Source organism: Haliotis rufescens, unplaced genomic scaffold (genome assembly GCF_023055435.1).
Source record: "Haliotis rufescens isolate VD_foot unplaced genomic scaffold, xgHalRufe1.0.p SCAF_1, whole genome shotgun sequence".
Taxonomy (NCBI): Eukaryota; Metazoa; Mollusca; class Gastropoda; order Lepetellida; family Haliotidae; genus Haliotis; species Haliotis rufescens.
In genome coordinates this window covers 25,247,818-25,262,110 of record NW_025963779.1, presented here as the reverse complement: position 1 = coordinate 25,262,110, position 14,293 = coordinate 25,247,818, and the positions used below count along the sequence as shown (strand labels likewise).

The following is a 14,293-nucleotide window of genomic DNA, read 5'->3' as shown; positions in this document are numbered from 1 at the left end:
CGAAACTTACACATGACGATCTTCCACTCAAAACCCTAATAAACTAAAACAAAAGACTTGTTGATAGAATAGCAATTTAATTTCTTGTTTATTGAAGAAACAGGACCTTTTTTGAAAGGTTATACTCCAAAATATACAAAAATATCTGTGGCCACTCATCTTTTTAATTCCTGGTTGGAATGCAGTTAAATGTTATCTGAAAATGTTGCAGTGCTCAGGATGGTCTCGTCAGTTGTGTACAAACAACTTTTTGTTTTGGTGTTAACACCTGTTCGTATATTCAGGAAAATAAAAATAATACTGCCTTTCAATTTTAATTATTTCTTATTCAAAGAAAATTATTCACACATATGCTTCAATCTTGTTATACTCCTCCACATCCCCCCTCCCCTCTCACTAACAGAGATGAGTGAGTGAGTATGATTTTACGCGACTTTTAGCAATATTCTAGAAATTTCACAGCGGGGGACACCAGAAATGGGCTTCACACATTGTACCCATGTCGGGAATCAAAACCGGGTCTTCGGTGTGACGAGCAAATGCTTTAACCACTAGGCTACCCGACCACCCCCTGACAGAGATGAACAACATCGGGTTTATATTGCAGTTATATCACAGTGTGTCAGATTAATGTGTTAGGATAGCCCAAAGTGATAAATCATTTCAGACAGGACTTTAACATTGCGGTGAAACCCATGAGAACAGATATTGATGGCATCACAATATGGGTGAATCTCTGATTCAAACCTGGGATCATAGGATCATGGCAACAGAATCCTGGTACACCAAAGGGATGCAACTCTTCACAGCTCATTTCCCTTCCTTGGATGACCACTACATCCATGCTTGGTTTATAGTATATAGCAACCTACAACAGGTGTCTGATAAAACATGGATAGTAACATGTTGGTTGGTTGGTGGGTTGGTTTGTTGTTTAGCGCCGCACTCAGCGATATTCCAGCTATATGACAGCGGTCTGTAAATAATTGAGTCTGGACCAGACAATCTAGTGATTGATATCATGAGCATCGATCCACACAATTGAGATCGATGACATGCACCATATACATGTCAGTCACCAGGTGTTGAGTACATGTAATGCAAGATGGGGTGTTCACCATGTATGTGTCAGTCACCAGGTGTTCAGCACATGTGTCAGCCACCAGGTGTTGAGCACGTGTCAGTCACCAGGTGTTCAGCACATGTGTCAGTCACCAGGTGTTCATCATGTATGTGTCAGTCACCAGGTGTTCAGCTCATCTGTCAGTCACCAGGTGTTCACCATGTATGTGTCAGTCACCAGGTGTTCAGCACATGTGTCAGTCACCAGGTGTTCATCATGTATGTGTCAGTCACCAGGTGTTCAGCACATGTGTCAGTCACCAGGTGTTCAGCACATGTGTCAGTCACCAGGTGTTCATCATGTATGTGTCAGTCACCAGGTGTTCAGCTCATCTGTCAGTCACCAGGTGTTCATCATGTGTGTGTCAGTCACCAGGTGTTCAGCACATGTGTCAGTCATCAGGTGTTCATCATGTATGTGTCAGTCACCAGGTGTTCAGCACATGTGTCAGTCACCAGGTGTTCATCATGTATGTGTCAGTCACCAGGTGTTCAGCTCATCTGTCAGTCACCAGGTGTTCATCATGTATGTGTCAGTCACCAGGTGTTCAGCACATGTGTCAGTCATCAGGTGTTCATCATGTATGTGTCAGTCATCAGGTGTTCATCATGTATGTGTCATGTGTTCAGCACATATGTCAGGAAAGAGAACAGGACCCTCAGCAAGGAAACACATTTTATTATACTTGTAATGAATGAATATAATGAATATGCAGTTTTAAATACTTTTCGGCATTGAAACATATGACTTGCATAATAGTCTTGATAAATACATCTTTAGTGAAGAATGTACTACTCTGTTATCAATAGCAATCTTTCAAGTATTGCAATGTACAAAATCAGTGCTGTTGATCAATCTAACAAGCTACCAGCATAGAAAAAAATATATTTGTATTGAAACATAACTAAACTATAAGTTAAACATAAGTATAAAATTGTACAATATACTATCAGATACTGAAAATTTAACCATCACAAAGTTACACACAAGATGAAACGTAAGGCCTCAAGAGGCTAAATTCAGGCTGAGCAGCGTTGAAATTGGCACTAGTCCTATAGTCCTTGACAAACTGCTCAATAGTTAAGGTATCATAAGGACTAGTAGAAATTTACCATTATTAGTGGTTTTGCTGTGCGTTATCATTATAAGGACTAGTGGACTAAAACAGTTTCTATTGCTGATGAGTTTCTGTGATACAACACTGAAACAACCTATCACACAACTCAAGGTAATTCCACTGAGTTTCATTTGAAATGAATAGAGTCATAGAGATTGAATGTCATGCTGTACTTTGATAGGAATGGTTAATATTTTTAAATTTGCTGGGTTCAAAAAACATTTCAATGTATTTTCATACTGAAAACCATTTTATGGTTAATCTAAAACTTTCACAACTTTTCAAAGTCTACATGCATCCCTGAAGAACGAGTTGTCTAGGAAGTGAGGACAGGACCCTGTTAATCCAGACGAATGCCTTCACTGAAATCACCAGTATTAACAAATCAAACAGTAACATGACATTGATTACACATAAGTGTTCTAGACAATAATTTGGAAGGTAGGGATGCTGCATTAACAGGGTCTGAATTAACCAGGTTTCAGCTTTGAGACATACATAGTAGCACTGAACATAGCACCTCTCAACTAATATCATCACGCTACTGCCTTCATTATCAAGTCATCAGACAAAGATGCAGTGCATGTATCAATGTGACCACGGCAACAAACACAGTTTTTCAACATCTTGGATAATTACATTATCGCGACTACAGCATACCACTGTAATCCTAGGCTACACAACGCAATCTCTACTGAGCTATCACCCCTTGTAACAGTGTGTACACTGCAAACAGGGTTGTCATTGAAGGGGAATTCCCCACAACAAAATATTCTGTAAAAACTTGAAGAATACTGCTATGTATCATTAGGCCTAACCAATTTATTTTCCTATTTTAAAGATGAAAAATATAAAGTTTAAGAAAACAGAACACTTTGTAATATTAAAAACAGCATATATTTTATAACATCGTCTTGCTTTGTATTTTTGATAAAACTTTTATTACAAGCATGTATTTCAAGAAACTACCCTCAAATCAACCTACGAAACAACGGATAATACAGAAAACTATGGTTATAACGAACTCAAAGGGACCACTAATTTTAGTTTGTTATAATCGTAGTTCGATATAAGTATATATACAACATATACTACTCAAAAGAAATTAAGGATCAGCAGATTCTTTCAAATTACTATTGTTAATCTGTAATGGCATGAGATTAACTATAGTAATAGAAAAGAATTGGGTGATCCTTAACTTCTTTTGAGTAGTATATATACAACATATATACAGCAAATGGACGGGACCAAAAAGCTGTTTGTTATATCCGTCCGTTGTAAGTGTGTTCATTGAACAGGTCAATAAAACTAAGGCTGGTGAGGGTGTTCTTGATGTTGTTCATTGTATTTCCTCCTGTGATATTAAAGAGGCTTACTATCATACAAATAATTAACAACAAAAAACAAGGATCCAAGAACCCAACCCCTGAGGTGGTCTGACCGCAGGACAGACTCCCTAAGGGCCCGGTTCCGAGGGTCCTCGTTTTCACATATTTACCTGTCAAGAGTAATCATTCATTTTGTTCTACCAAAATTCACTTTAAAGTTCATGAAGTCTTTAAACTGTCCTGTTTCATTACAGTAACTTAGCTGCGAAAGTGATGAGTTCGTACCAGACGCCATCTTGTTTTCTAGCAGACGAGTCAATATTCATCCTATGACAGGTCAATACTGATCATGTGATGAGTCAATATTTGAGGTCTCAGTGTCAGTCATATGATTTCGGGGTCGATATTGAAATGTATTAGTTTCATCATGTGGTACGGATTAATCAATGGAATTGCAAGATTTTAAGAGGTATAACAAATACATACATAACTGTAAAAACTCTTTACTGCTTAATGAAAACATAGACGGTGTTCCACATATTCTGTTTGTCGTGTGTACTGATACAGGACTGGGAGGCAGTAACTAAAATGATGTGGATTCATAAGTCAATATTTTCCAATGCTTTTCTTTCAGCAGTCATAGCAAGACATTTCATTGAATGTCCAATAATCTCACTTCCATATATATTTCATTATTGCAATCTGAAATAACTCTAACATTATTTCTTATTTCTTATTTCTGATTAAGCAAGAAATATTACCCATTTCGGATGAAAGTGTACCCGTAATAATGTGTCTTCTCTTTCATTAACTTGCATTATAGACCATTAATCTTTCTACAGATGTATAAAGCTTGACTTGCCCTACTGTTATCCATAGATCAAAAAAACAATTCATTCAATCATCTCAAGGCTACAGAAGCCAGTGTATGGTTTGCTGAATGCTAAAGGGAGACAACCAGTGTAGGACTGGTATCAGTTGAACACAGCATCTCCTAAATTCCATCTGGGGCCGACCATTTGACATTATAGGTGAGGTGAAATTGGGTTTAACGTCGCGTCCAAGATTATTGCACTTATACAGCGACGTGCATGCACGCGTGTGTGTGTGTGTGGCTGCTTGTACTAGTCCGGACTGATGCCGATTTATAGTGCTAGCTCACTGAGATACCATGCTGCAGTTTAACATGAATACCCCACTCAGACACAGTATACTGACTCCGAGCCAACCAGGCCTTGTTTTAGCCCCTTGATGCCGAGCGCCAGACAGGGTAACAACAAGTACCATCTTTTAACGTCTTTTGGTATGACGCGATCGGGGATCGAACCCCAGACCTTCCAATCTCCGGGCGGACGCTCTACCACTAGACCACGGAGGCGGTCTTTGACATTATAGGAGCTGGGATTTTTACAACAGAATATTTGTTAGACCACTGCCACAGCAAGACATTGGGAATTTAGTTTTTTGGGGTTGAAAAATATAAACTACTAAAAGTACTGAGAAAGTAGTGATGCCTAAGGTTACAAAAGAAAATGTTTTTTTCATGTGGGTCTCACACAATAACTGCCTGGCCCCTTATTTCAAAGAAAAAATTGTAAATTTTACAATAAATTGTATATGTATATGTATATACTTATCCTATCTTACACTTTGCATTTTTCCCTTCTCAGCTGATCCAAGAATGGAAACGATCCTTGAACTCGTTTCTAGCTCCAAAAACACCTCACCCAAACACATCCCAGCTGTAACCATTGTCAGCACTATCGCCACTCTACTTTTAAAGCATGGAACTCGTGCTACCTGACCTAGAGACCTGACCTGCCAACTCATTCTCCATCTTATAGCTCTCGAGTTTAGACATATTTTTCTGATGGAGAATCAAACTTATTTCTTGGGTATTTGAGTTAAAGATCTTTTGCTATCATGGACAGAAAAAAGGGGAAAGTATGTGACAGTCGCAAGCTGCCTTTTTCCGCACAAGATCGACATATTAGATGTAATGACTGTCATGGAATCTGTTCTTGGTCTGTCAGATGTGAACTGTGTAGAGCGTTAAAAGATGAGGATTTTGCCCTCTTCAGAAGAAAATGTGCTAGGAGAGAAGTGATAGACACTTTAAATCCAAGTCTGACGACACAGTTACCTACATTTTGGATGATTGATCACACTCGTTCTTCTCACCTGTGTTCGTGTGAGGTGTGTTTTTTTTAAGCTGGAAAATAGGTTCAAGGTTTGTTTCCACTCTAGGATCGGCTGAGTAGGGAAAAATGCAAAGTTTGAGATGGGATGAAGTTAAAAAATTCTATATTTCTTGAAGCAGCTACACACAAATATGAACCCATTTCTAAGAAAGAATATAAAAAGGTCTGTCTGTTAGGGTCTTCAGGAGATCTGTGTGTCAAATGTTCACTGCATTTATGTGGTGAGTGAGTGAGTATGGTTTTATGCCGCTTTTAGCAATATTCCAGCAATATTACGGCAGGGGACACCAGAAATGGGCTTCACACAATGTACCCATGTCATGAATCGAACCCGGGTCTTCACTGCGTTTATGCATTTTTCGATGATCTTCATAGAGTTTCTTGTTTACTGCCACACTCAGCAATATTCAAGCTGTATGAAGTTGGGTGATCTTCATGGAAGCTACACACAACAGCAGAGCAGGTAACTATAATCCATCATATCAAACTGTACAAACAAGTTAACTCTTACAAACTAAATCAGGACACAGGGCCCCGTTTCACAACGCGATATTAGCGCCAAGACTCAAACTCCCTTTTGACTTCTTACAATCATAGTGCAAAGATCACTTTGAGGGCCCAGGGCCCAGTTCCGGTTCCACAGAGCGAAGTTAGCGCTACAATGATCATAAGCCTATGTTGAAGGGAGTTATGACCGCCTTAGCGCTAAGAAAGGTTTTTGGGACAGGACCCATGTCTTTAACAATCATCCCCCCGACCATAGATAAAACGCACCGGGTGGAACTCAATGTGATGACAACAAACACTTGGTGACAATTCTTGGAATCTTCTGAATGGATGAAACTGATGAGTGTGGCCTGGGGCCAAAGTTGATCCTAGTTTGGAGAAGGACTTGAAAATGGTTTTAAGTCAACAAGATTAAGAGTGAGTGAGTATGGTTTTACGCCGCTTTTAGTAATATTCCAGCAATATCACGGCGGGGGACACCAGAAATGGGCTTCACACATTGTACCCATGTCGGGAATCGAACCCGGGTCTTCGGTGAGACGAGCGAACGCTTTAATCACTAGGCTACCCGACCGCCCCTAATAAGTTTAAGAAAATTTAAAATAACAAAATACCCACAACAGGAGCTATCAACATGATTAAGTAAAATGAAATCGTAAAACGTCACTAATACCAATAAATGGGATGTATCATTACAAACCATGATACACTGGACACAATACACAAGAATCTCTGGGAGAAATAAAATATGTCTTAAAAACATCTAAGAACCGAAATATCAAAACATATGGCACTTCTGAAAACATAGGTGACCTGTTTCTCATCATTCGTATGATCCACTTGGTGCCACATTAAAAGAAGATGTAAAGGCAAAACCAGAGAAGCTCACCTGCCTAGCTGATTGTACAGCTGACAGATTCAGTCTGAGGGTTACACAGACCCATGAACTAAGCTGAGCCCCCCCAAAAGCTTCATCAAAGGACTAAGTAAGATAAGGACCATTTTGGGCCCGCAGAATCTGTATCCTGAGACAAGGGTCATTAGGGGCCTGCAGAATTTGCATATTTGACAAGGGCCATTTTGGGTCCAAAGAATCTGCATGTCTGGTAACATAAGAAACTCTTATAAATCATCATAAAATCATCACATGTGATCATGTGAGTGACATGTCAAGAAGGCTGACTCTACACTTTTTCCTAAACTGTATATTTGATAATGAAAAGGTGATTTTCTGATGTAGGTGAAGACTGTACAAACAGGGCAAAAGACAACTAGTGGATCCTGTCTCGACTAAGGGACATAACTCTGCAAAACAAAATGCAGCACTTTAGACCACAAGGCCACAAGACCACATCACAGCTTCACGAGTACAACTTTCCGACTGGCCACTAAATAGCACTGTACAGAGGACCCAATAGCTGGTAACAATAATATTGTGAATTGCACCGACAGGACTTGTGATGTACACTATTTGAACATCTTGACCGTCATGACATGCCCTGGGGCCTTCTTCTTCCCTCCTCTGTTAGCAAGCACCTGCTCGAAGGTTGCTAAGTCAGTGGGAGACAGAGTCTGAAACACACAATCACAGAACTAAAATCAGCTTTTATCCTCAAAACCAAAACAAATGCAAAGATGTTCAGTGGATATTATCATAACAAAAGTGATGTAAAATTATAAATATCTAAATTTTTGAGAAGACAACGTTCCATTTTATTACACATGATAACATTCACCAAAACGCAACTTGCAATATTTGCACAAACGTCTCTGGAAAACGTATAAAACGTGGAACACTTTAAGGTTTGAGAAGGTAATTGATTCATCAGATACCTTGTCATCAGGTCTCAAACAATAGCTGTTCATTTTGTAGTTTGATTTTAAGTTTTACACAAAAAACACCAGGTCCCATCTAACTTGAGAAAACAGGACGAGGGCAATCAGTATAACTGAAGCTACATGGAGCATGCCATGAGTTGTCAGACACCCTGGTATCCACCATTCCACAATTTACAGGCTTCAGGAGTGAGTGAATGAGTATGGTTTTACGCTGCTTTAGCAATATTCCAGCAACATCATGGCAGTACAGGCTTCAGGAACATCATCACCTGCACAACAGCACAGACTATCGTCCACTTTGTGTCTGACTGTGTGACTTCGGATAGACAATATCGGTACATGGTGACATCATATCTACACCATAGATTCCTACGTGCAGCCACAACTCCTCAAATGACATATGAGGCTCAGAACAGACCAATCATGCCAATCAGCGGTCATACCCACGAATGTGATTCAAGATCACTTACAAACATCAAAGTGACCTTGAATCCTACATGAAGTTCATGAAATGCTGTCTGAAGTGGGATTAAATATGTTGCTATAACCCTGCCTATTGTGACTTGTTTCTGTTGGAAACTTTATAGCATGTAACTCTTTCCACTTCAAATTTGGGTTTCTTCGGGAGTTGAGTATGTATGTTTGTAATGAAACTAATGTGCTTCCTTACTAGAAATTTCATGGGAAATATTATTCCAAATTATTCATCTCTATTTAAACAATAAACGGATGTACATGACAAATTCTATCATTGAAACACCTGGGTATGTAGTGTACAGTTTAAAATGTCCATAAAGACAGCAACTTAACAAAGTTGCTGCAGAAATGTCATTTAAAAATTTTCACCATAATATTGATGACTAAAAAGATATTTTCAGAGGAGAGGAATTTTTCAGAGTCAAATATCCAGTTATAAGAGAATTTAAATGAATAGTCAAACAAAAATGTCTAAACATTGGTTACACCACAAACAGAGAAAAAACATATATGTTGAGTGCCACTACCATGTACCAAATTACAAAACATCTTAACAAAAATGTCTGAGTAATGGCTATAAATATATTTTCTTTTAATATGGTTGTGGCCAGGTGAGCTAATAAAATTTTTGCTTTGAGCCTACTCCAGATATTCAAATCAAACTGAAGTATGGTAAAATAGAACAAGAGTCATCCGATTATGACATATCCCCCCGACGTGGCATGTCGGTTGCTGTTCATGTTACCGGCACTCACTACGAGGAAGTAGGTTGCCATGAGTGCCATCAATTCCCTCAGATGGCAAAGAGAAATAACTTTCCTTCTACCATTTGAACATGACAATAACATGACATTATTACAAATATATCCTCATCAACATTATAACTCAGGGGATATAATGAGAATCATCAGTCACAAATGTTTCCCTCAACATTGTATGCTGGGGATTGACTAAAAGTAAGATGGTTACAGATTAACACTAATAGAAAATAATTCTGACAGAAACACATCAGTCACAATTGTTTCACTAAACATTGTATGATTGGGATTGACAAAAAAACAAACCTAAACATCTTGTTTCATTATATGTCAGAGGGTACAAATTAAAAAGATTAAAATCTATAAATAACAAACTGCACTACTAGTGAACATGATTGATATGTGCATAAAGTTTGGTGAATCTCTGTCGCATGGTTTAGAAGATATGCTCCAGACGAGGACATTACCCTTAGTTCATCAATTTTCAATTTAAATTGAAAAAAGAAAAGAAAAGAAAAAATCTGTTAATAGCAAAGGCACCATCACATAACCTGCTTGATAGGTGTAAAAACTTTTGAGAAGCTAAGTTGTATGGTTCGGGAGATATGGTCTGGACAAGAGCACTACCCTCAAAAACTACCCTTGTTCCTAAGTACATAATATTTCCATGGAAACGACAAAAATATAAAATTCTAAAAATCTCTAAATAGCAAAAGGCACTTCTACTGAGCCTGAGCCTGACCCTCAAATTTCCCAAGTTCATCATATATTTTCATGGAAACGACAAAAACAAAAAATTCTAAAAATCTCTAAGCACTACTTCTGAGCCTGATTGTTAAGTGTACCAAGTTTTGGGAAGCTAGGATGTACGGTTTAGGGAAATATGCTCCAGACAAACAATGATTACAGAGGGACAGACAGACGGACATACTGATGGCTATATCCCCCCGTCATTATTTGTCGGGGGGATAAAAATGCTCATAAACATGAGTCAATATTTATTTACAAAACCAAATCTAATAATAAACACAGAGCATGAGGCTAGACAAACGGGAGACACATAAACACTTCACAACAATGTGCTTTGCTTTTGACCTTGTTATCTGTAACAATTCAGGGCCCAACCATCATCTAACAGACAACAGATGATGCCAGGACATTCTATATTTATCAAATCAATCCTGTTCATTCTATGTCATCCTCTAAGGATAGTATAGCTGGAATCATAACACACTCATAAAAGGAGTCCAAGTCCTGCTTAATAGAATTAAAGAAATGCTTATCGCGGAGGATGCGTTCCACATGAATGTCATCGGGTGACCAGCAGACAAAGTCGCAGTACTGCACATCACACACTGCCATTTGCCCCTGGACTTGACAGTAATAGGCATGGTCATGTGGCAGGGAGGTGGCACAGAGGGGAGTGGCCTTCTTGTGGGGGTCCAGGAAGTGAAAGGGACACTTGGCGGTTGAGCTTGGGCTTAAGGCAGGGAATGGACATTTCACCTCTACCACGCCCACTCCACAGCACGCACATTCTACCCAGGAATCCGGAGTTGCACCCAAGTGAGGGAACTTGGGACTGATCACAAATCCACAAGGGGTAAGCTTCAGGTTGTCGTGGTAACCAGAGATCCGGCTTTTGTAAGCATCCAGTGCTGTTGCCTCATGGTCCAGGCCCCATGTTGAAGTAGGGTAACGGATGTCTTGCAGCAGTTTCTTGAGTACCGATGCCTTTCTGCACTCAAACTTAACACAGTCGATAACTTTAGCAAAGCTGGATGCAGTAATCCTTCCTCGTCGGTGGTAATACCAGGCCTCACACGCAGACTGCCCCCTGGTGGCAGCCTCCACTGCCCTCGCCTCCCCCCGTGTGACAGAGAGCGATGCAAGGAGTCTCCCAGCTATCAGTTGGTGATCTGTCCTGAACGCCCTGTAGATGTCTCTACACTGGACAATGATAGAGGGAGGCATTGCTGTGTCCTGGGACAGGCGACAGGGGGAGGATTCTGAATGTGGATCAGCATCAGACTCATCTGAACTCAGAGGTGCAAGATTTGTGGTGCATGAGTTCTTATCATCTCTATCACATGTTGTATCCAATGATGACACTCTTCTCTGAAGCAAGCATTTCTCATCTCCAGTAAATACATCCTCCAGTGCACCAATGGAATCAAGGATGCTGATCCCACTGCCATGTTTCACCGATGTTTGGTCAAGGCATGTCGCAGTCTTCCTCCCAAGGTCATTCATCACCTCAGTTCGGTGTTCTATATCCAAGCCTGCAGACCATCTCATCTTGCTCTGACGTGTAGCCATCTTAAAGCCAAAAGAAGCTGGTGTCAGTAAGGCTACTCATGAGTAAGGGATTCTGGAACATGGTGTTTGAGACACAGACATACCAAACATGTCTGTGTCCTGACAATCCAGAAAGATGATCACCCATAGCAAAACAGATTTCCAGTAGGTCTCAATGAGCAGTAACATATCTTCATCATCAGCTGACGTTTGCTTCACACCAATTGTTTACATTGTTTCCAATCTTTGCACAACAGCCATTCACAAAGTGACGTCATATCAAAGCCCTGTCGCCGATAATTGATCCATCCATTGTTCAAAGAACCCAAACACAGTATTGTTTGTGTTTGTTTGTTGTTTAACGCCGCACTCAGCAATATTCCAGCTATATGATGGTGGTCTGTAAATAATCAAGTCTGGTCCAGACAATCCAGTGATTGACATCATGAGCATTGATCCACGCAATTGGGATACGATGACATGCATCAACCAAGTCAGCGAGCCTGACCACCCAACCCCGATAGTTGCCTCTTACGACAAGCATAGTCACATTTATGTGGTCTGTAAATATTTGAGTCTGGACCAGAAAATCCAGTGATTGACATCATGAGCATCAATCCACGCAATTGGGATTCGATGACATGCATCAACCAAGTCAGCGAGCCTGACCAACCGATCCCATTAGTCGCCTCTTACGACAAGCATAGTCTCCTTGTACGACAAGCATGGGTTGCTGAAGACCAATTCTACCCCGGATCTTCACGGGTCACCAAACACAGTAAACCATGCAGACTGAAACGAACCGAGTGGGCATACATTCGGTTTGTTGCAGTCTCTAATGAAAATATGGCTGGTTTTAATCATTACAATGCAAACTATTGGGATTGCATTGTTTGTAATTTGTATGGCTATATCTATTAGTGAGTGAGTGAGTATGGTTTTACGCCGCTTTGAGCAATATTCCAGCAATATCACGGCGGGGGACACCTCTAATTGAAATATGGCTGGTTTTAATCATTACAATGCAAACTATTGGGATTGCTTTGTTTGTAATTTGTGTGGCTATATCTATTAGTGAGTGAGCGAGTATGGTTTTACGCCGCATTGAGCAATATTCAAGCAATATCACGGCGGGGGACACCAGAAATGGGCTTCACACATTGTACCCATGTCGGGAATCGAACCCGGGTCTTTGGTGTGACGAGCGAACGCCTTAACCAATAGGCTACCCGACCGCCCCTATATCTATTAAAAGTGTGTACAAATTCCAAAGTTTGGTTGTTCTCTGCTGGTTTTCATTGGTAGGCTGGACATGGTAATACACATGAGTGGCACCATGCACTTGCAGGTACTGTAAATCCTTGTTCACTCAGTGATATGCATCTTCCCGAGGCAAAAGCATCCACTACTCTTTTATCAAAGTCTTGCTTCCACCCTTGCCACATCAAGACCACTTTCCTGTGCTAAATATGACTGATAGTCCAATCAAAGAATGTTTAACAAAATCAACATTCACAACTGGTACACCATTTATGAAAGCGATTTACTGCTGCCTGTCTTTGTTGACACGAATGTTTTTTCCATTTTTCAAATCCCCCAACGCATGCCTATGTTTTTGTGTCAAGGATGACATCACGAATGTTTTCATTATCTGATCGACTAGGTTGTCGCCTATGGAGTCTCCATCTTTGTGAAGCTAAACGAGATAAGAACAGCCATCTAATTGGATACCGTGAAAAGGGGCACAACTCGTGATCTATGCGAGGTGGCGCAAGGGTCGAGCCAAGAAAAATGGCCTTGATGTGGCAAGGGTAGAGAAACGAGACTCTGATACAGGCTAGTGGACAAAAAAATATCCGAAAATTACATGTAGAACATAATTTCACAAAATGGCTATTCATATTGAAATATATGGTAAGTGGTGGTTTTGTCGAGGTGCATATGTCAAGTTACCAATAGTTCCAGAGCAGTGTCAACTATAAAACCCAGTACTGATAAGTAACAACATATACTGAGTTCGTACAGTTATTAGTAGCGTTTTACCTTTTTTTTCCATTCCTATTTCATACCAGATCTTGTATCTCTGTCTGCTCACCTCTTTAAACTTTTCCACCTCTTTGGTATATTTCTGCATTTTCTTCTTGACCTTTTTGGAGTAGGCAGTCTTCTCCTCCTCAGAAAGCTGTTTCCACCGCTGCCCAATCACCCCCATCCTCTCATTGCTGGGCACGTCCGTCAGGTCCGACAGCAGCTTGGTGGAGAACAGACTGTAGCCACTCCTGCACGGCCACAATACCACATGTTATTTACAATAGGGAATGTTTTTTTGGTTTTCTTTGTTGTTTAATGCCACTCTTAGCCATAATTCAGCTATATGACGGCGGTCTGTAAAAAAATCAAGTCTGGACCAGACAATCCAGTGATTGATATTATGAGCATCAGTCCACGCAATTGGGATACGATGACATGCATCAACCAAGTCAGCGAGCCTGACCACCCATAAGTCGCCTCTTACGACAAACATAGTCACTTTTTACGGCAAGCATGGGTTGCTGAAGACCTGTTCTACCCTGGATCTTCACGGAATGAGTATGGTTTAGCTATGTGTGGGAGGGAGGTCCACCTTACTAAAACACTTCATTTTC

The 14,293-nt window shown here is 40.2% G+C and overlaps 1 protein-coding gene across 2 annotated transcripts in view; it reads right to left on the bottom strand.

Moving 5' to 3' along the window:
• Positions 1-5,778: 5,778 nt before the first annotated feature.
• Positions 5,779-14,293, bottom strand: part of LOC124131684 (nucleolar transcription factor 1-A-like) — a 33,674-nt gene continuing 25,159 nt past the window's right edge. Inside the window, exons 17-18 of one of the 2 annotated variants that reach the window (XM_046495134.2) lie at positions 13,744-13,927; positions 5,779-7,848 (exon numbers count right to left, since the gene is read on the bottom strand). In XM_046495134.2, the coding sequence (XP_046351090.2) occupies positions 7,744-7,848; positions 13,744-13,927 (289 nt within the window). In that variant the 3' untranslated portion in view covers positions 5,779-7,743. Of the gene's footprint in view, positions 7,849-10,088; positions 11,670-13,743; positions 13,928-14,293 lie in introns of those variants that run through there. The other variant, XM_046495133.2, reaches the window with a different exon arrangement.